This window comes from Abrus precatorius, unplaced genomic scaffold (assembly GCF_003935025.1).
Source record: "Abrus precatorius isolate BTA unplaced genomic scaffold, Abrus_2018 Scaffold5, whole genome shotgun sequence".
In the NCBI taxonomy this organism is placed as follows: Eukaryota; Viridiplantae; Streptophyta; class Magnoliopsida; order Fabales; family Fabaceae; genus Abrus; species Abrus precatorius.
In genome coordinates, this window is record NW_020874395.1 from 1,689,862 (window position 1) to 1,712,638 (window position 22,777).

Sequence of the window (22,777 nt, forward strand, 5' to 3'; positions counted from 1 at the left end):
GTCATTATAAATAAAGCCCTCCGTTGTGTATTTCAAACAAATTTTATTCAATATCTCTTGATTTCTTCACTCTCAACAGATCTTTTTAAGAGGTGGTTGACAGATATAGGTATATAAAAATGTTTGTGGCCTCTTGGGCTATCACCTAACAGCTTAAGCACGACAGTTGGCATTTCAGACTTGCATTAGTGTAATTTCAGTTGTTCCTGTACGTTCTGCTTCCTTTATTATATAGCGACAATTGATTTCTGTAATTTGATAAAGACACTGTCTTTGTTATGAAATTCTGCCGGTGACATTCTTTCTCTGAAGTTAATTATGCAGTATGAATCCATTTGTGTGAAGTTATTTGGTTCATATTGTATTGATTCATTAGATTGTATCTTAAAAATAACAAAGCTCGTATGACAGCTGATTTTGACTTGTCATGTTGAAACCTCAGCTTCAAATACACTTCTAAATAATAAATTTAAACAGACTGATTCATAAAATTGTGTTGAATAGACTTGCTCTGTAATATTGATTTTCATACTCTTTAACTTGCCTTATTTTGTTGACAGGAATCACATATTCATTCTCTCATGAATGTTCTTCGTTATTGTAATTTGGATGAATCTCTTCAAGGAGAGGAGTCTCTTGTTTGCCATAATGCTCTAGAGCGACTGTGTAAAATAAAGGAGCTGGACTACATGAGTTACATTATGCTGAGGATGTTTGAGAACACAGAGGTAGGTCATTTTGGCCATTACCTGTAGAATTACTAATTATTTCTAAGTGTTTGGCATTACATGAATAGGTGAAGTTATTGCAGTTCCTTAGTTTCTAGCACTAGCGAATTGATCCTAAGAGTAAAGTTTACCATACTTGGTGTGAGCTTCGGGATGTATTGTGATGATTCTAAGTGCAAAGAATAACACTGATCATAAGTGCAACACTGAACTAACTGAACTACCAAGTATATTATATTGTCTGAAGCAGTAAGACATTGAAAATGTTATATTTTGTCAAACCCGATTTAACTGGTTATCCAACTGAAAGTTATAATCATTTCAATGTTAGCAACCACAATATTTTGACTGTCATAGCTAGCTTTTCGTGTTATACAATGCAGTTATATAATTACTTTGTATTTATTGAACTTTCCTTTGACTCCAAAATCGCAGGTGGCTTTAGAAGATCCTAGAAGGTACCGCATAGAAATGACCTACAGCCGAGGTGCTGATTTATCGCCCCTGGAGGTAATCATGTTCAATTAAATATTTTGCCGCAAAATATATTTTTGCCTCAGAAAACTAGATGAGTACGGGGTTTACATTATGTTCATTTGCTATTAGTCTATTACCATATCGGGATGATTATGAGCTTTGTCTGAAGCTTCATATAAGTGGAGCGTTAGCTGTTAGTATCATTGCTTTTCTTCCAACTTTTAGCTGAAAACACGTCGCTAAAAGCTTCTTTAGTTTTATGTACCCAATCCTTGCTAAAGCCATTTACTGATATGATGAAATTCTCCATCCAAACAATTTTTCCTACTTGAGGAAAATGAATATGCTAATTTAACATGGTGAACTTGTTTTTTAATAGCTAATATATCTGTCGTGTTATATGGTTGGCAGAAGAATGATGGTGAAACTACTTCGTTGCATCAGGAGCACACACTGCCTATTATGGGTCCAGAGAGGCTACAAAAAATAGGATCATATCTCACATTAGAAACTATGGAGAAGATGATTCGCCCATTTGCTATGCCTGCAGAAGACTTTCCGCCAGCAACACCTGCAGGGTTTTCTGGCTATTTCTCAAAAAGCGTGCTTGAGCGTCTGGTAAATCTTTGGCCTTTCCATAAGTAAGCCAGTTCTGATGGAAAATAGTCAACTCCAACACACTCGTCTTCTCTCATTTTTTTTATTTCACTTAAATATACTTTTGGTCTTTCAAAATATATTATTTTTTAAAATTAGTCCTATTTAAGTTTTATTTGTTTTTAGTTCTAAATAAATGTTTTAGTCCTTGAAGAGGGACCAAAATGCATTATTTTTGTTTTTAAGAACTAAAAATTATTAAAACTTAAATAAAAGCTAATTTTAAAAAATATATTTTCAAGGACAAAAGTATGTTTAAACTTTTCAGTTTTTTAATATAATTGTAAAATCTTGATATCCAAAGCGAGCTTTGGGCTCCTTTGGAAAAAATTTTGGAACAATTAACATCTTCCAGCAAACAAACAATATTGTCGGAAGTAGTAGAAAGCAGCCATTAGTAATATAGTACACTTTCTTTCCCGCTTTGTCAATTTCTTGTATAATTATTGTTGAAGAATTTGTTATATGCTTATATGGATATACAACAAGAAATTAAAAATAGAAAAAGGTATATGCAAAAATATTTACTGTATCAAAAACATTAAACTCATTTAATGTTTTCTGTTTTTTCTTTTGGGTCCAAATGTTTTCTGTTTTTTTGTTAAAAGTATTTATCAGGTGATTTATTTATGGTTTACATTGATGTGACCGAAGCCCGGTGCGATAGGGAAATGATAACTTAACCTGATTCAATAGGAAAAGGATACCCTCATGTTAGTATATTTTTACCCCTCGCGCCTGAACATGAGAGAATCTGTATCCGATTCAATATGCCTCAAGGACATTGGCAAACAAGATCCCTCAATGATATACTTTCCAAAAATTATATTCTAAAAGTGATTGTTTCTTCCAAATATTAAATTTTAGAAGTGATTTTATATCTTTCAAACTTTAAATTCAAAGTCAATTATAAATCATTTTTAAAATTTAATTTTTGAAAGTAAATTTATACTTCTAAAAGTTAAATTTTAAAAACGATGTATAAAAAATAAAATTTGTTCAAAAAATAAATTTTGAAAGTGACCAAAAGGAATGATACGAATAGCATGGGTATATTTAATAGCAATTCCCTAGAAAGATTTTGCACGAACCAGTTGCAATTTGTAGGTTTGACATATACAAAATGAATAATTTTAAATATTCTCACCTTTTATTTTTATAAATCTGTCTAGTCACTAAATTAAAATTATTAAATATATTTTATATTTCTAATATAATAATTTTTTTAATTGTAAATTCATTAAAAAGGTAAATAGAATGATAAATTGATTATAATTTATTGGGGAAGTTTAATTCATTTTATTATTTAATTTTAACTCTTGTAAGTACTTATTAAAAATTTTATTCAAATTTTTTTATAGGTAAAATATATATTATTAGAAAGAGTTAAGGAGAACTCAAAATTCATATATACTGAGAAAAAAATTAATACTTACTTGAAAAAATAAAAAATAAAAATATATTTATTCAAATTATATCTTAGTATTTTTAAATAGTATAAATTTTAAAAAAAATTGTATTATATAATGTTTTTACATGAAAAAAATACATTAAAAATTGTTTTTTTCTCTCTAATAAACTATGTTGTTTATTCTTTCACTGTATATTTAACACAAATTCAACTTGAATACTATTAATAATGCTGAAGAAGGTATCATAAAGTCACAACACAAATATTAGATTGTAAATCATAAGATTTAGGTGTCAAATAAACGTATCATTAAAGTGAATTGCACGTCATAAAAAGATGGTGAACGCATTTCAAAGTTGGCCAGCGGGCGATGTTCCTTTACCAAAGACTCAACATAATTCGTTCTTACCTTTCGAGTAGAAAATTTCTATCCAAATTCTAAACTAATAATCTTTTCAATGACCCATGGTAGGGTGTGTGAAAGTGAAATTCACCAACTTCATACTAATTACTATCCTTGAAAGTTGCATTTACAGAACTCCTGTTTATCAAAGAACCTTTTTGTGAGGCTGATAAGGTTCATCTCCTAACACCAATATTTTAAGATATAGAAATTCATTTATGTCTTTTTTTTTGTGTGTGTTTATTTGCTTTCAATTGTTACAAATTACTGGTTTCATCATATTTTACCTGATTATTTTATTAATATTTTGAGAATACCAAAAAGAAACATCATGCGGAAAAAAGTTCAATTTCTTTTTGAAAGTATATATTCCAAAAGGCTAACAAAGGTGGTAATTTTTTTAGTTCAAATTGGGTGAAAAATAAAAATAAAGTTTTTGAGACAATTTTTTTTAATTGGTGAAAATTTTGTCATTTCTTTAGGAGTGATCATAGTCAAGTAAACTTGAGTAACCCAATATAACTTATACAAAAAATAATAGATTATTTAGTTCAAATAATTAGATATGATCAGTTTCAAAATCAATAAATTTAAATTTCTAAAGTTAATAAATCTGAACATGTTTGGATTAGACATCAAGTCTTATTCCTTTCAAATCAATTAACTCGTTACTATTATTGTTGTAACATGAAACTCATTTGTGTGTGATTGTGTGCACTCTATGAACAAAGATAAGTTAAAAACTAAGAGAGAAAGGTCCCTTTGAAACCCTAGCTGCCACCCTCCACGCACATGCAAACACTGTGTCATAGCATTGCCATGTATCTTGCGTGGAGTTATTATGCATCGTGCCATCATGCCTCCCATCATCAGCGTTTTGTACAATTGCCATCTCCCAACATTGATGCTTCTCTTCGATCGCCTCAATTAAATAAACTCAAAACAAACAACATACCTCACAAATGGAACTGAAAATTGCAAAAACTTTACAACTAGCACTTTTTTCTTTTCCTTTTATTATTATTATTTTTGGAATGTAAATCTGAATGCACAACCCAAATCAACTCATTCTTGATTGATTGGTTTGAGTCATATGGTAAGTATTGCGCAAATTTGATTTAATCCAGTTTATAATATTTTGAGTTCAATTTAGGTATGTTTTTAAATAAGTTTTTGTAGGAAAAAATTAATATAAAAATAAAAATTCAACTACGATGAGTTATCAAATTTAATATGAATGAGTAACAATTTTTAAATGGTTAGATGTATTTTAAAATTTATAAACAGTTCAAATCTTCAACCTCAAACTTAATGATATTAATTTTTATATATTTATCATTTAATTTTCTATAAAAATTTTCTTTGAACCTTTAAAACCTTTTATTTTATATCTTCAAACCATGTTATTTTCTATTTTCAAACATATTATTTTCTATCTTTAAAACTCTATTATTTTTTTAAGCTTTGTTTATGTGTATCTTATATCTAGATTAAAAAAGTATATATTTACGTACATTGATGTAGTTTCGATCTATAATAAAAAATAACTTTTAAATCAATAGAATGCTGAATATAATTTGATGTTTTTAGAGTTTTTCACAAATCTTATGTACGAAGTTAATAATTCTAAGAATTTAAACTTTCACAATTATGATTCATTATAAAAATGAGTTTTTGTATTGATAGATTGTTTAATACTCTTTTACATTCCCTCCCTACAAAATAGCCACTTCTACATCGTATAATTTCTGCAAATTTTGCTTGAGCTATTTTTTCTAGCTTAAGCAAGAATTACAAGGAAAAAATGATTCACTAGAATAATTTCGCTTAATTCATACAAGATATTATATTTCTTGTTTAAGCGAATAATATTGGCTTAAGCAAATATAATGCTAAGAAAATCCTTACATTATAACCTATTTTAGCTTAAGTCAAAGATTGTGGCTTAAGCGAAATAACATAGAATGCAACAACTATGTCTTTCAAATTTCATTATATTGAGCTGTGTTATATTTTGATTTCATAATTGAATAGATATATTAATAAAATTGATTATTTCATTCAATCCTCTTGAAGTTTCTTGTAAACCAAAACTAAACTAAGTTTATCTTTGGGAGGATAGTCAAGGGATTAATTATTTTTAGGTTTAAACATGTTATTAGTCCTTATAAATACAGTGTATTTTGTAATAAGTACTTATAAAGTTTTTATATTAAGATTTAGTGTGTAAAATGTTAACATGTTAGTATTTAGTCCTTGTTGTCAACATCTTTTATGTTAACTCATGACCTTTCACCTTATTATATTTATTATTTTTATAGTTGTAATAATGAGTTAATTGATTAACAACAATTATTGACTTTTTATGATAATTGGGTTTAAGCTTTCAAACACTTTTGCTGAAATTATAAAAAGAATTATAAAAGGTTCAATACAATTCCAAAACATACTAGTTACTATTAATTCAAATTACTTTAACAAATAAAAAAATTGTTCTTCAACAATCATTTCAGCTATGCAATTAAATTTTTGAATATTGAAATGTATGCCCAAATTGAAATTATAATAAATAATCAAAAAATTATAAATAATAAGAAAATTTTACTTTTTATACTCTTCTATTTTGAGTTTGAGATTTTTGCATCCATAACATATGACTTAGTTGAGTAATCTAATATCAATTAATTAAATTGCATTTGGTTGGACCAATGGTATTTTATGGTGATTAACAAATGTAAAAAACTATAAATTTTACTTTTAAATTTAAATTTATAGTTTATGTGAAGATAAGAATGAGCCCATAAAATAAAGTAAGTAATAATTTGTCATCTCATTTAAGCAAATGATAGGGATTTACTAATTCGCTTAAGCTAATAATAATTTGCCTAAACTAATAATATTTCTTAAGCTAATGATATACCGCTTAACCTGATGATATTCTTCTTAAGCTAATGCTATTTCACTTATGCTAATGATATTTTGCTTAAACTAGACTTTTGGCGTTTAAGCTTATAAAAACTAGCTTAAACCAAATAAATATAGCTTAAGCGAAATAAATCTAGCTTAAACAAATGATTTTTAACTTAAACTAAAAATATCGCGCATAAGCTAATTTTAAGTTAAAACTTTAAGTTATGTTGCAATACCTATTCACTTAAGCGCATGAATACTAGTCGAAGAGAAATTGATCCAAAAAAACTTTTATTTAAATAAATATTAAGGCTAAAGCTATACATGAATCTTTGAAGAGAAATTTTAGGAGATTGTTGCGATTTTAATATTTTATACAAAAAAAACTTTCTTATGTTATATTCGCTTAAGCACAAATTGAAGGGTTTAAGCGAAGATTTTATGCATGAAACTGCACACACGTTCTCCGCTTAGTCAGTAACAACTCTGGTATTTTCGCATAATAAAATTGCACACCCAACTTACTCACCAGAAAAACCGTTATTGAGTTGTGACATGCCACATTCTAAGAATATTTTTAGGTTAAGGAAATTATATTGACTTAAGCAAGTTTTGGTGAAATGTTTATAAAGCAAATATTGGTGAAATGTTTATATATTTATCGTTGTCTAAAATTAGCTTAAACATATCAATATTGGCTTAAAGAATTATAAAAAATATTTTAGATTCATCATTGTTTATCATCATTATGTTCCTTTTAAATGATAATTATCTTTAATACCAAGGTGTTAAAAGACATATTTTAAATATATAAAATATTAAAATTTTAAATAAGCAAAATTTATTAAGAATTAAATTATAAATATTATAATTTTTAAAATCTGTCATGACAAGTCATTTTGCTTATTTATTGATGAGTCATTTAATTTGCTAACTCACCGTAGTTTTGACTAAAAATAAAATAAACCTTTTGTCATAATGTAAAAATAAACTATATTTTAAGCTTTAAAGAAGTTAAATGGAAGAGTTTTTTTTTAGAAAATAGTGAAGATTAAATTAATTTTAATTTATTCTGATTTATTTTATTATTTAACTTTTTTTAACTCTTATAAATATTTGTTAATAAATTTATTTAAACTAAGCCTTGATCAACTCTCTCTTTTCTTTTTTTTCACTAAACCTAACCCCCAACTCATCATCAACCCTATTCGTCACAGTATTTGGATTTAATTGATTTTATGTGTGTGGTGAAAATTCTGGAGAATTGAAGTTCAAGTTGGGATACGAAATACAGTTATGGCCAGTTTAGTTAATTAAGATATGATGTATCTACCTTGTCTGTCGATTCTTCAAGCTTTTATAAATGATATATATACATGCCTTTTTTCAGCTGTTCATAAACATAACTTTTTTTCTTTTTATGATTTCTTTTGTCATGTATTTAGAAGAGTATCATTATGCCATACAAGAAAGGTATCAAAATGATTATTAGATAGGTGGCACTAACGATAAAAACAAGAACCAAATGATAATCAGATTAGTAACACATTTGGTCCAACTTAAATTTAGAGAAAAAAATCTTATTTTGGTGTTCTAAAGTTCAAAATAATTATTTCTCTAAAATATTTTGGATAAGTTGTGAAATATTTATTGAAGGTTGATTATATTTAATAAATTTTTAAATATTTATTACAAAACTAATTACAAATGAATTTTTAAACTTATCTAAACAATATAATGACTGGTAAATAAATAATAATGTAATTAAGTTTATACGTCTAACCCCTCATACCCATGAAAATAATGCATGACTAACAAGACATTAGACATGAAAATAAGCTTTATTGTGTTTTGATGTATAAGTTTCTGAATTTAATTAAAATACATTGATAGTGTGAATAGTTTTTATATTATTATTTAATCATGATTTATTGTATGATAAAAATTATTAACTTCTATGTAATTACTTTAAGAGTTATATTTACGATACTTTTTAATTAATTAATAATATACAAATATTTACATTAATAATATATATAAAAACACTTTCTTTTCTCAATTTTCAGGACTCTTTTTAACATTTTCCAAAAGCGTAACAAAAAGAAGGAAAAGTAGATCTTTACGTCTTTCTGCTACCGTGGAAAGGGATCAAAAGCAAACAAAGCCTAAATAGAAAGGTTTTTCTCTCAGACATAAACATCGATGGGTCTGTTTTTACGATAGAACCATTTTCTTTAACGGAGATGTTTGGTTTATATGTAGAGAGGGACATTTATGGATGTTTTCTTTTGATATATTTTGAAATGTATTTTTAAGATTTGTATGTATAGAAAAATAATAAATATACATAATATTAATATTCAATAGTTTAAATAACATAATTATTTTTCAATGAATTTTTGTCATCACATTTGCCACTCTCTTATACTGAGGTAAGTATCACTGGCAAATATTTAACGTCTAATTAAGCTTCTTGTGATTCAAATCAATGTTTGATTATGAATTGTTTTAGATTATTTGTAGCTATAAATTAGTATTCATGTGTGAGACATTGAAAACAGAAATGCTATTGATTAAAAAAACAGTAAGATTATATGCATCTATCCATTGAGAACTGTAAGATATCTCAAAAAATGAAATTAATGAAAACATTTCTGAAAGTGTTATTTATGGGTTTTTTTTTCACTTTGTTCGAAAAATTTAGAGGAAAAAAGAAAAAAGCATTTAAAAAAATAAGAAAAGAGAGAATGAAAAAAGAAAGAGAAATTATTATTAATACATAAACCTCCAAATTAAAAGAATTTAAAAATATAAAATTAAAAGAGTTTTAAAAAAGCAAAACCTTGGTATAAAAAGGAATTGGTAAATATTTTAAAGAAAGAATTATTTAAATTTTGAGACTGAACAATTAATCAAACGCAGTAAAAGAAAAACAATAATCCTTTTTTAAACAGAAAACAAGAAATGTTTTAGCTATTTTTGTTTTAAACTAAATTTGGCATTTTGAGGGCAGAGAGGGCAACTTAGACTTTCTGCAAACCATGGCCTTTCTTTTTTATTTTCACCCAAAGAGTGCCCCAAAAAAATTGTTGACACTAAACCATTTTTCTTTTAGCATTTCAAGGATATGATAATATAAAATAATATAATAATAACAATAAAAAAAAGTCACACAAAAAGACCAAATCATGTTTGAAGTTGACGGTTGGACCACCCCTTTCGAATGGGGACAATCCACCCCATACGTGTCCTCTTTGTAGAACGACAAACGTTAGAGAATGAACCATTTCAATCTTTTATGTTCTTTGTTTTTATTTTATTAACTAAACTATTTTTTTATCCATTTGTTATTGCAACTATAAACAATTTGTATTTTCCTTTTATTAAGTTGCATGGATTCACTATATTTTTTTTTTACTATAATGTTTTTATCAAAAATATTTTTGTAAGTTATTATTATAAAAAATAAAATTTTATCTTCAAATATTTAATATGTTCTTAACATATAAAGTCACGATCATTTGTATTGACACTCTCCTAAGTAAAGTGTCACTGGGTATTTTTATTCAACAGGAAACACGATTACTTGCAAAACTGAAAAGAAAATTGTAGTCAAAATTTTGAATTTTATATTAAGTGCATAAGAAATTGATGTAAGAAATTCATATTTCATTCCGTAAAGGTTTGGCTATCCTATTAAGACAAGTGTAGTGATAAAGAATCTGCTTTTAACACATTTTTAAAGCAATTTTTTTTAAATATATATATATATATATATAAAAATAAAATTAAACGTAAACTTATATAATTTTTAATAAATTTTATTTCATAATTAAATATGTATTATAAATATATTAAAAAGGGAATATTTAAAATCTACTGTTTGGGAACCCACTAAATTTGGTAACCTCATCTCCTCTGTCCTATGTGAAAGTGAAGTGTTTTTCAAAAGGGTCTTTTGTTAATTAATATTTTAAAAGCGTTTTTTTTTCTATTAAAACTTATAATAAAAAAGTCTTAGCAATATTTTCAGTAAAATTTATTTTCAAAAGCACTGAATTAATATTATATATTAACATTTATTTATTTTTAAATAAATTGCAGCAATCAAGTTTCCACCATTGTATGGTTACTTACTGAGCTTTGATTGGCCTTCAGAAATCCAAATGAGACACGCCACTACAGCTCTCTCTTTTTGTTATTTTAAAAGGTAATGACTTTTTATATTTTGTTTCTATATAAATTTTAGTAGAGGATGATGAGTGACAAAATTTTTTATATACCAATAATCAAGTTTTATTTCACAAGATGAATTAATTTTTTTATATAAAAAATATATTAATATTTTAAATAAAATTAAGAAATTAAAATTAATTTGTTTATTAAAAAGTATAATAATATTAATATCCTTTAACAATTTATTCTTAAATTATTCCGGCTTGTGTAAAAAAGAAAGATGAATAATGTTAATATAAAAATTTAATATGTAAATCCCAAATAGCAAGCCCTAAATTCAAGGATGTTAAGAACCAACATCATAAAAATGAAACCTGCAGATGTTATAATTTTGATTAAGCAATGTGATTAGTCAAATACTCATCAACCATTAAATTGCATACAAGTAAGCTTGCAAATGAAGAGTGAACACATTTATATAATGTATTAATCGTAATTAATCACAAAAAGGAAGTGGTGGAAACGTTTTGATTGTCTTTTGCAATGTCCAATCATCAATGATCTATCTGTGAACACCTCTTTGGCCATCGAAGGGCCATTCCTTCTCTTTGTTTTATTTTATATTATGAAATTATACTAAATATTTCAATATTTTTTTATTAAATAGTTGAATTTTATGAAATATTGCAGTGTTCCTTTAGTGTTTAAAATCCAGTATAAAATTAAAATAATACTTTCATGAAATTACAAAATAGTTAACTTCAAATTTTCAATTCTTAATCAATACCTTAAAATGCTTCAATTCCACATGTAAGAAATAGAAAAGAGGACGACAGAAGTTTGATAGATCAGTAAACCAACCAATTCAAGTCGACTAAGCTTCAAACTTAGGTTTGGTTGGGGAAATAATAGAAAAATGTTATTAATTTAAGTCAATCAATTTCAATTTATTCAACTGCTTTCAAATATTTATTATTTTAATCTCACTATTGAATTATGTAATATTATTTGAATTATCACACAGTTAAAAATTTAAACAAATTAAAAATGCATGAATATTTAATTTTATATTTGTCATTTTTTTAATAGTTTCAACAAGTACAATACATTAAAAATAAAATTATTTGATAAGTTATAAATTTAATCTATTTATTAAAAATAAACTAATATTTAAATTAACAAAATTTATCATAAATAAACAATTATTAAAAAATAAATAAAATAAATAAATATATCCTTCCCATGCATAAAAAAAATACTCTTAACTAACACTCAGTATTTTAGATAACTAATTATACTAATTGTTATATACAACTCCAACGCTACTATATTATTAAAAATGCGCTGCTCCTATAAATTTACTAAGATAATTATAACACAGATTTTTATATATAAAAAATTAATACAAGTTATAATTTATAGTTGATAGATTAGTTAAAAATTTATAATTTATAATTATTGATTGAATTAGAGTTGCACCTTAAAATTAGTTATATAATTACTTAAATGTATTAATATAACAGAAAAAGGTTTAAATTATTTTTTATAAATATAAATTATTTAAAAATAAAATAAAATAAAATATTATTTTTTAATAAGTTGATTTTTTTATATATTATATTTTAAAAATTATATATTCTTTATTTTTTGTTTACTACATAATTATATTATTTTACTGATGAAAAATTATAAATTCACAAACAAGTAATAAGTCTATATTATTGAATACACTCAAAAGTGAAATAGATTTTTTACAAAACAGAATTTTATTTTAAAACATTTGTTGTAACCAAAGAAAAGTTACTATTAATATAAAATTATTCCAAAAAATCTAGTTGTTATTAAAATAAATTCTCTAAATTTATTGTTTTACCATATTTTATTAAATAAAATAAAAATTTTGTTTTAAAACATCTAATATTACACATAATAAATTTAATACATGATACTATAAATGTTGAAAATGTATTTATTTTTTAATTTTTATCATGAAAATTTCCTACTGATTAAAAAAAATTATTTTTTTTGGCTAAAAGTGAGAAATGGATTATAATATTATTTTAAAAACTAAAAATGTTCTTTCTTTCTTTTCTTTATGAAGCATATTTATGTAGCATTGAAGTAATGTTAGGAGAAAATAAAGGTTTCGATTATCCCAAATGCGCAATGGCATATTTGTGAACACAGTCTCACTCTGTGAGTGTGTAATTATCAAATTGAGGAGTGCCCCAAATTTATATTAATGTCAATGATGTCACGGACGCTGCTCTTTACGTAAGTTTGTCAACATTATATTTTTAATACATTAAATATTCACGTTGTTACTAACAAAAATTAAACCAAAATTAATAATATATATTTATTATGATTTTTAATACAATTGTTCGTAAAAATATTTATCTTTTAAATTTTTAATTAACATTTTAAAGACACTTATTAAACTTCATAAAATTTTAGAAAAGATTGCCCGTTTATACTCATTGAGTAATTGCGAGATCATATGCTAAAGTAAAATGTCATTTAATTTTTTTTAATATTCATAAATTCTTAATTATTTCAATATTTTTAATATTTTTGTATAATAATTATGTCTAAATATATATAAATGACATTCTTAATAATGGATTAATAAGTAATTAACTTATGTGATATATATTTAATTTTTAAATATTTTTTAAACTGTTACATATAAAGTAAATTTATCAAAAAATAGTCTCATTACATAATAATTATTCTGATTTAAATATGATTAGCTTTTTAAAAATTTATAAAATAACGTTATCAACAATGTAATTATAAGAAAAAAAAACGTTGGGAGTATGTATATATTAAAGAATAAAGACTATAATTTTTCATCATTAATTTCTAAATTCAATATCAATATTCAATAACAAAGGCAAAAGAAAAAGCACAATAAATATAAAAGTGTTGTTATATTTTTTTTATATACTTTTAAATAATTTATTATTGATTTATAAAATAAATATTAAATTAGAGTACATATATTTATTATTTAAAAAACATAAAATAGTTAATATTTTATTTAATAATTAAAACAAATTCATAAACATAAAAAAGAAAAGATTTAGAATTATTGTAAGGACAGTTGTGGAATGTTATAGAAACAGAGTGTACCTGCAAGTACATGAAATCCATATAGAGGTGTTTACCATGTTATCCTTTAAAAGCTGCCACTTAGAGAGTTAGGACAGAGAAACCGAAGCAGAAGAAACGTCACAGTTCATAATAGTATATTGAGACTGAAAGGTGACGAAGATAAGAGAACAAAAAAAAGAAAGAAAAAAAAAGATAAGAGAACAAAAAAAGAAAGAAAAAAAAAACAGAGGAAGTGCTCTGTTTTCTTTGTCTGATTCATCTGTTTTGGATCACCTAAAGTTTTCACCTTTACTTTTGTGGATCACCTAAAACTTGGGTTTTGGTTGAGATGGCTGACAAAGAAGAAGCCATGCATGCTGTTTTGAAGGAAGTCGTGGATTTGGTACCGAACTGAGCAACCCATTACTCTGTTTTTTAAATTTTTTTCCTTTGTTCATAGTACTGTTTGTGCTTGATTATCACACCGTGCTTTTACAACTTATTTTTTTCTAGCTTTTTGTAAGAAAATAATCCTGGGGGTTGGTGAGTTTTTTTATTCCGCTGTCTTTGGTGTTGGGAATTTCAAGTTCTGTTCTGTTTCATTTTTGCAAATTTTCTGTTTTTTTTTTTTTTTTGTTCTTTTTTGTTACATTTGCTAGAAATTTGTTTGCAGGAAAACGTGCCACTTGAGGAGGTGTTTCAGACTCTGAGGTGTGACTCAAATGGACTCACAACAGAAGCTGCTCAGGAGAGGTTGGCCATCTTTGGATACAACAAACTTGAAGAGAAGAAGGTCTTTCTCTTCTATATATTTTTTCCCTCTTATTATGAAAAGTTGGTTTATATATGCAGATGTGAAACAGACCCTTCTCTCCCTTATTTTGATTTTAGAGGAGATATCAGACACTGATATGATAGTAATATATCATGAACTGGTGTTAAATAATTTTTATTTTTATTTTTTGTTGCTGTAGAATTTTGAAAGAGTTAATTACATCTTATTCTTAAATCTTAATTGAAGGCTGATTCCTACTTCTAATAAAAATTATGAATTTTGCAGGAGAGCAAGGTTTTGAAGTTTTTGGGATTTATGTGGAATCCTCTTTCATGGGTCATGGAAGCTGCAGCAATCATGGCCATTGCTTTGGCCAATGGAGGAGTAAGATGCTGCATGCTCTCGACACATTTCGTTTGTTGAAAAAAGTTAATTTTGATTTTTAAGCACATGAATGCACAGAATAGAAGAAAAAATTTCACAAATAGTTGTAGAAGTGTATCGAGTTCTATTGTTATTTTTTGTTATTTGTTTTGTGAAATTTCTTGATTTTAATTTTTATATTCTCCAGGGCAAACCTCCTGATTGGCAAGACTTTGTTGGGATTATCACTCTCCTTTTTATCAATTCAACAATAAGTTTCATAGAGGAGAACAATGCTGGTAATGCTGCTGCAGCGCTCATGGCTCGTCTTGCGCCTAAAGCTAAGGTTTTAGTTATCAAAGGATTACGTATTTGTTGCTCGCACATAATTTTGGATTTTGGTGCAAGATTTATGTGTATTGTTAGATTCATATAGGTTTTATCTTATTTGACTTTTCCTTATAATATCCCAAAAATACTTCTTCAGGTCCTTCGAGATGGGAAATGGATTGAGGAGGATGCTAGTATCCTTGTTCCAGGTGATATTATTAGTGTTAAACTAGGGGATATTATCCCTGCTGATGCTCGTTTACTTGAAGGCGATCCACTGAAGATTGATCAGGTAAATCTGGCAGCCTCTTTGCCTTGTGTGCTGCTATCTGGTTATCATCTTTGTTCTGTTGATTGCTAAGTTTCTGGTTTGGCTTGCAGTCTGCACTTACAGGCGAGTCTCTTCCCGTCACGAAAGGCCCTGGTGATAGTGTTTATTCAGGCTCCACTTGCAAGCAGGGAGAGATCAATGCAATTGTTATTGCGACAGGAGTTCATACTTTCTTTGGCAAGGCTGCTCATCTTGTGGACTCCACAAATCAAGTTGGTCATTTTCAGAAGGTAGAATAAACCCGAATCTCTTTGAAACTGGATTTTTCTAAAAATAAGAAGAAAATGAACAGTTCACTAGAGCAAATGAAATTCAATGTCTCAAAAATTAAGAACCTCAAGTGTATTAGAGCAGAATGGAACATAACATATGGGTTATGTTTTAAGTTTGATGTGTTTTATAAGTAAAACAGAATAGAACATAGATCTTAAAAAGTGGTGCATTTTGGTTCATCTAAAAATGGTGGAACCAAAAAGAATGGAACATAACTGAATGTTTTGTTCTTTCCTGTCTGTGTTCTAAATGCTGCTGCCTATATCTTAATATATCATAATTTATGTAAACATCCAGTGATATGTGCTGAAAATTTGTTGGCTCTCAGCTTGTGGAGCTGTAATATATGAAACAATTTTGGCTGATTTCAACAAGCCCCCTTTTGTTTATTATTTCCTTTTTTATCGATATATATAATAATATGTTTTGCATTGACCCTTAGCATTGTTCTGAGTTCCTTTAACAGGTCCTGACTGCTATTGGGAACTTCTGCATATGTTCAATTGCTGTGGGAATGATAGTAGAGATCATTGTCATGTATCCAATTCAACACCGGCAATATCGTCCTGGGATTGACAATCTGCTTGTGCTTCTCATTGGAGGAATTCCTATAGCCATGCCTACTGTTTTGTCAGTGACAATGGCTATTGGATCCCATCGCTTAGCTCAGCAGGTAGACATTAGTGCTTCTTGAAAAGTAGTTGTTGCGTGTTTTAATCAACTAGATGTTAGTCTTTATAGGTTATGCTTTATATTATTATTGCAGGGTGCTATTACTAAAAGAATGACTGCAATAGAAGAGATGGCAGGTATGGATGTATTGTGTAGTGACAAAACTGGAACTTTGACTTTGAATAAACTAACAGTTGACAAGAATCTCATTGAGGTTAGTAGCAGTCAGTTTTGTATTGTGTAGATTTCTGATTTCTTTGTAGTATTCCAACACAATTGTTTTTAATGTCTTCTATAGGTTTTTGCTAAAGGAGTTGATGTAGATACTGTCGTTCTCATGGCTGCTCAGGCTTCCAGAGTGGAAAATCAAGATGCTATAGATGCTGCTATTGTAGGGATGTTGGGTGATCCGAAAGAGGTATACCCATATATGCTCTTATATCTCATTTTCATGCTTGCAAATGCTCACTCAAAACATGCAGTTGAATTTAATATTTGCAGTTGTATAGCTAGGATAATGATAATATTCTTCTGCTTTAAAAATGATCCTTTATTGGCATTCTCTTTTTTGTTTACTACAAGCTGTGGTACTTGTATCTGAATTTGTCTAAAAATCAGGCAAGGGCTGGTATTGAAGAGGTTCACTTCCTTCCCTTCAATCCAACAGACAAGCGGACTGCTCTGACTTACATAGACGGTGAAGGTAAAATGCGTCGTGTCAGCAAAGGTGCACCAGAGCAGGTATTTTTATGAGCCAACTAATTGCTTTTGTTTAATGGTTACACAGGACCATTGAACTGAATCATACTTTTCATTACTTCTAGATTTTGAATCTTGCTCGCAATAAATCAGAGATAGAACGTAGAGTTCATTCTGTCATTGATAAGTTTGCAGAGCGGGGGTTACGGTCTCTTGCAGTAGCTTACCAGGTACATGTGTATCTGCTCATTCTTTCGGGTGGAGGGAAAAAATTCAAGTTACATTGCATGTCATTGCTGACTACATTTATCATTATATTCCAGGAGGTTCCTGATGGAAGGAAAGAAAGCCAAGGAGGGCCTTGGCAATTTATTGGACTCATGCCTCTTTTTGACCCACCTAGACATGATAGTGCTGAGACAATACGAAGGGCATTAAATCTCGGAGTAAACGTCAAAATGATAACAGGTGTTTGTCATCTGCATGATATTATAAATTAAAAGGCAAATAGTGATACATCATGTTTATTGCATTCCTGAAAATTTTCAGCATTATACATTGATGTTGCTTTTAATGACTAAATTTTCTTGTTAAATTTTAACATGGAAGAATATTGCCGGGGAACTGCTGGAATATCATTGGTTTTATCAGATTTGCTGTTGGTAAAGTAATTGGATTTGAGCAAAATTGTATACAAAAGGGAATATTTTCGCTCACAACTTGAATAGCACTAGTTAATAAAAATGTGATTAGTATTAACATTTTTGGCTTCTTGGCTAAGTGCTTGGTTTTTTTTTTTTTTTGTTGCATAGTTTGTACATCAATATATGTATGACAAGTCTTTTATCTTTTAGATTCATCACTTGTGCTTTTGAAATGATGTCAAATTTCATGACCTCCCTTCAGGGTTATATTAAGTGGGAAGTTGCATAAATAGTTTACTCCCTAGGTGAAGTTATGTCTTTCAGCTTCTATAACATATTTCTTTACTTGAAATAGCGATTGAGGCTCTCAAGTATTATTTGGCTATTTGTGCAAAATCTCTTATTGAGGACTAACTAGCTTGAAAACAGTGAATTCATAGGCAGATCATATATAGTTACAAAATATGCGCATGAAGACTTTAGTTGAGAGTTCTTATAGAGTGGAATTTTGGAACTAATGATAATAGGTTGACCTTATCAATACCTATGCATGGAAAAATTGAAATTATTCAGACATTAAGAATTAATATGTTTTGCACAATTCAGTTGGTTTTTCTAATATGTCATATTTTTGAATAATATGAATATCTTTGTGTTTCAATCTCTTTAGGTGATCAACTAGCAATAGGAAAAGAGACAGGACGCCGACTAGGGATGGGAACCAACATGTACCCTTCGTCAACTTTACTGGGCCAAAACAAGGATGAAGCAATTGCTACCTTGCCAGTTGATGAGTTGATTGAAAAAGCTGATGGATTTGCTGGTGTTTTTCCTGGTATAACATCTTTTTTTCTCTCTTCAATTTCTAAGTATTTAGAAACATATGCAGACATTCAATGACCTTGCATCTGCTGATAGTGGCAACAAGCTAGAATTCATAAAATATCTCATAGAAACAACTTCAAGGAACAGTGGATTTCTTCTCTTCTGCCATGATATTTGCATGAAATGATAATGATGATTTGTTTTCATATGATAGTTCTACTTATACTTGTTTGACTTGATGAGCTTATTTAATACAGAGCACAAATATGAGATCGTGAAACGGTTACAAGCTAGGAAACACATATGTGGAATGACTGGTGATGGGGTTAATGATGCCCCAGCTCTTAAAAAGGCAGATATAGGAATAGCTGTTGCAGATGCTACTGATGCAGCTCGCAGCGCTTCTGACATTGTTCTCACAGAACCAGGTCTCAGTGTTATCATCAGTGCTGTACTGACCAGTCGGGCAATATTCCAAAGGATGAAGAATTACACGGTGAGCCTACCTACAGTTCTAATTTCTAACAGAATTCAGTTTAAGTACTTGGAAGTTAAGATGTAATGCATGAGTTAGGCATTTAGCAAATCTTTAAAGTCTAAACACTATTTATGCTAACATAACTGAAGTGTTATGTCATACTAAATCGCAGACCTGAATATGTACTTACAATCTGTTGAAGTGTTGCTCTAGTTCTTGGCAATGCCTTGTGTAAAGAAAACCAGTTTAATGAATTTGGTCCCTTTATCAATAAGGTGACATGGTGCTGAGGAGAAGTTTACTACCTGATGACTTTGTGAAATTGGATTCTGTTGATTTTTCTTCCCATCAAATGTCACATACCTAAAAGCCACATTCCCCTTTTAATTAAAATAATGATAATTATGATTTTTTTTCACTTTTAATTTATGGATTTTCTTTTCTGCAGATCTATGCAGTTTCCATCACAATCCGTATTGTGGTAAGTTAGATGCCCGTAGCTTGTATGTGAACTATTGTTCTTGTTGACATATGATTTTGGTTACTGACTAGAATTTCTTTTCTGACAGCTTGGTTTCATGTTACTGGCCCTCATCTGGCAATTTGATTTTCCACCATTCATGGTGCTGATTATTGCTATTCTTAATGATGGTCAGTACCTTGTTTTTCTTTGCATACTTTGAGTCCCCCTTTTTATTAGTAAAGTCATGGATATTTAGGTAACTGTCACCAACTAATTAATATCCAACACCATGTTTCACATTTATTTATTTTAACTGATGTCAAAAAGATTCTGTTTCTAATATCAAAACCCCTTTTTAATTTTTCTTTTTCTCTCCTTCAACTTATATGAATCTTTTAAACATTTCAGGTACCATTATGACAATATCGAAGGACAGGGTAAAACCATCTCCGTATCCAGATAGCTGGAAGTTGGCAGAGATCTTTACCACTGGAATAATTCTTGGCGGTTATTTAGCTATGATGACAGTTATTTTCTTTTGGGCAGCATATAAAACGGATTTTTTTCCTGTAAGAAATTTTTTTCAATCAACTTCTTAGAACTTCCATCGTCTTTATTTTTTTTCAGTTAAACTTAGGTGCAATTATCTTGAACAGTATGAAGTAATGTTTACTTTTACTAATCAAATCTTAATTATAGCATTTGACCAAATATTCCCTTTGGCAACAGTCACCATCTACCCATTTGTTTTGAACATGTCAGCAATTGGTGAAGGATGGCCATTTGTGGAAGTTTAAACTAATAGGTTTTCTCTAAGAAATAGTCATACCAAGAACTCAAAGTTGGGAGTTTTTTTATTGATTTTCCTGTCTAAATAATAAGAAGATACAAATCAAATTTGTTTGTCCACATCCAAAACTAACCATGATATTTTTGTCTGAGTTTTGTATGATATGTACTACTTACTTTCAACCACCATTGTTGCTCTATTGCTTGAACTGACGCTTGTTATGAAATTTTCAGAGCACATTTGGAGTTTCAAGTCTTCAGAAAAAGGATAGGGATGACTTCAGAAAGCTTGCCTCAGCAATATACCTTCAAGTTAGTACAATTAGTCAGGCCCTCATATTCGTTACACGGGCACGGAGCTGGTCTTATGTTGAGCGTCCTGGTTTGTTACTAGTAGCAGCTTTTGTTATCGCCCAGCTGGTGAGTGAATTCAACACAGCACTACTACTTTTGTCATGTACATTGTGAATATAATAATGAAGTAATAACTTTTCCATCTTCTTTGATGAGCAGATAGCTACCATCATTGCAGTTTATGCAAATTGGAGTTTTGCTGCAATTGAAGGGATTGGATGGGGTTGGGCTGGTGTTGTTTGGCTCTATAACCTCGTCTTTTATATCCCACTTGATTTTATCAAGTTCATAATTCGCTATGCTTTGAGTGGCCGGGCTTGGGATCTTGTTATTGAACAAAGAGTATGTCTTCCCCTATCAATTAAAAAGACTAATTCAACATTTGAGCATATTGCTTAATTTCTAGAATGGAATCTTTGCAGATTGCTTTTACAAGGAAAAAAGATTTTGGAAAGGAAGAACGTGAACTCAAATGGGCACATGCACAGAGAACACTCCATGGCCTTCACCCGCCGGAGACTAAGATGTTCAGTGAACGCACAAATTACACAGAACTTAATCAGATGGCTGAAGAGGCTAAAAGACGAGCAGAGATAGCAAGGTATATGCATGCATGCATGTGTTTCTATGATGGTCTGGTCTAGTTAGTTTGCTGTATGCATACCCTCTCACATGTTGCATGTTGCCGCCAGTGAGTTTTGCTAATAATATGCACTTAAGACTATTAGTGCACATTATATTTTAAAACAAATTAGAGTTTACCTTGCATCCACATAATATTATATTGTTTCTAACCTATTTTTGACACTTATGATTTGTTAAAACATTTAATCAATTTCTCACCTCAAGTTGTAAGACCATGTAAATGGTCTGGATTCAAGGTTAACGATTTGATGAGAGGAAAGCTATTGTATCTATCTTTTTATGCATTTTTCTTATTAACCTGCTCCTCAGTCTATTGTTGTTCTCTCTCTTGATCTGAAGTGATTTATCTGTAGTATAGCAATTATTATTTCATTGTATTGTTGTTATCATGATTTGTGCACTTATTTTATGTCATTGTGTTTTTTTCCTTTTCGCTTTGCAGATTGAGAGAACTGCATACATTAAAGGGGCATGTAGAGTCCGTGGTTAGATTAAAGGGGCTTGACATTGACACCATACAGCAAGCATACACTGTCTAGAATGTAGAGTTTAATTATGTATGTATGTTTGAGCATAGAACAGCAACAATGTATATTTACTTTAAGCCTACAGAACAGTTTGTCTTTCAACAGGTGCAAGACAATTTGTATCTGCATTTTCTATGCTTGTTCCTGGCAGTTTTGGTGTACCGTGTTTGTCTTTGTCTACTTTTTGTAGACATGAAATTATTGATAATGTTTTATGGGGTCAGTTTATGCCTACAATTGAAATGGCCCTATGATCCTATTTGGATAAATTTTTAGAGAAATTTTAGGAAAAATAAATCACTATAAAAAATTAATAAAACTTCCCAAAGATAAAAATAATTTATATTTTTCTATTTTTTGAAAAATTTTAAAAAACTCTGGTTTAGTATCTCTAAAATATAAAAAAGATAAGTTTTTTTGAATAATTTTATTCATTATTTATATTAAGCTTTTTATTATTATTATTATTATTATTTACAAGTTCACATGACCAATACTACCCACTTCTTGCTTTCAGGCTTAGTTTGGTTTACAAAATACAAATCAATTGAACTAGGTAAATTACACTTCCTTTGCAAACAGGCCCTGATAAAAGCCATTATGGGTCTTTTAACAGAAGATCATAGTATTTCTTTCGAAGTATTGCTCCCTGACTCAGTAGAAAAGCATCTATGGCAAACCAAGTTGCTTCTCGTCTTCCTCACGGTATATACTGTATAGGATTTAAATGTAGTTATATCAATCCCACACA

The 22,777-nt window shown here is 28.7% G+C and overlaps 2 protein-coding genes across 10 annotated transcripts in view; both read left to right on the plus strand.

Annotated features, from left to right (window-relative positions):
- Positions 1-1,870, plus strand: part of LOC113867050 (inositol hexakisphosphate and diphosphoinositol-pentakisphosphate kinase VIP2-like) — a 29,909-nt gene extending 28,039 nt beyond the window's left edge. For all 7 annotated transcript variants that reach the window (XM_027501993.1, XM_027501995.1, XM_027501994.1 and 4 more), the window contains 3 exons: positions 561-728; positions 1,164-1,238; positions 1,617-1,870. In XM_027501993.1, coding sequence (XP_027357794.1) covers positions 561-728; positions 1,164-1,238; positions 1,617-1,850 — 477 coding nt within the window. In that variant the 3' untranslated portion in view covers positions 1,851-1,870. The remainder of the gene's footprint in view (positions 1-560; positions 729-1,163; positions 1,239-1,616) is intronic.
- Positions 1,871-13,910: 12,040 nt separating this feature from the next.
- Positions 13,911-22,290, plus strand: LOC113867728 (plasma membrane ATPase 1-like). 3 transcript variants are annotated; one of them, XM_027503170.1, is made up of 21 exons: positions 13,911-14,261; positions 14,532-14,651; positions 14,919-15,017; positions 15,205-15,342; positions 15,484-15,618; positions 15,708-15,887; positions 16,397-16,603; positions 16,697-16,816; positions 16,901-17,020; positions 17,221-17,343; positions 17,427-17,531; positions 17,625-17,769; positions 18,616-18,780; positions 19,028-19,266; positions 19,697-19,729; positions 19,818-19,899; positions 20,120-20,280; positions 20,735-20,920; positions 21,014-21,196; positions 21,277-21,455; positions 21,942-22,290. In XM_027503170.1, the coding sequence occupies exons 1-21, from the start codon at positions 14,208-14,210 to the stop codon at positions 22,036-22,038; spliced, it is 2,871 nt and encodes a 956-aa protein (XP_027358971.1). In that variant the 5' UTR covers positions 13,911-14,207; the 3' UTR covers positions 22,039-22,290. The 3 variants fall into 3 exon arrangements, with proteins under 3 accessions (XP_027358971.1, XP_027358972.1, XP_027358974.1); XM_027503171.1 differs by having other exon boundaries at positions 13,950-14,261; positions 14,372-14,651; XM_027503173.1 differs by lacking the exons at positions 21,014-21,196; positions 21,277-21,455; positions 21,942-22,290 and having other exon boundaries at positions 14,084-14,261; positions 20,120-20,215; positions 20,735-20,912.
- The last annotated feature ends 487 nt before the right edge of the window (positions 22,291-22,777 follow it).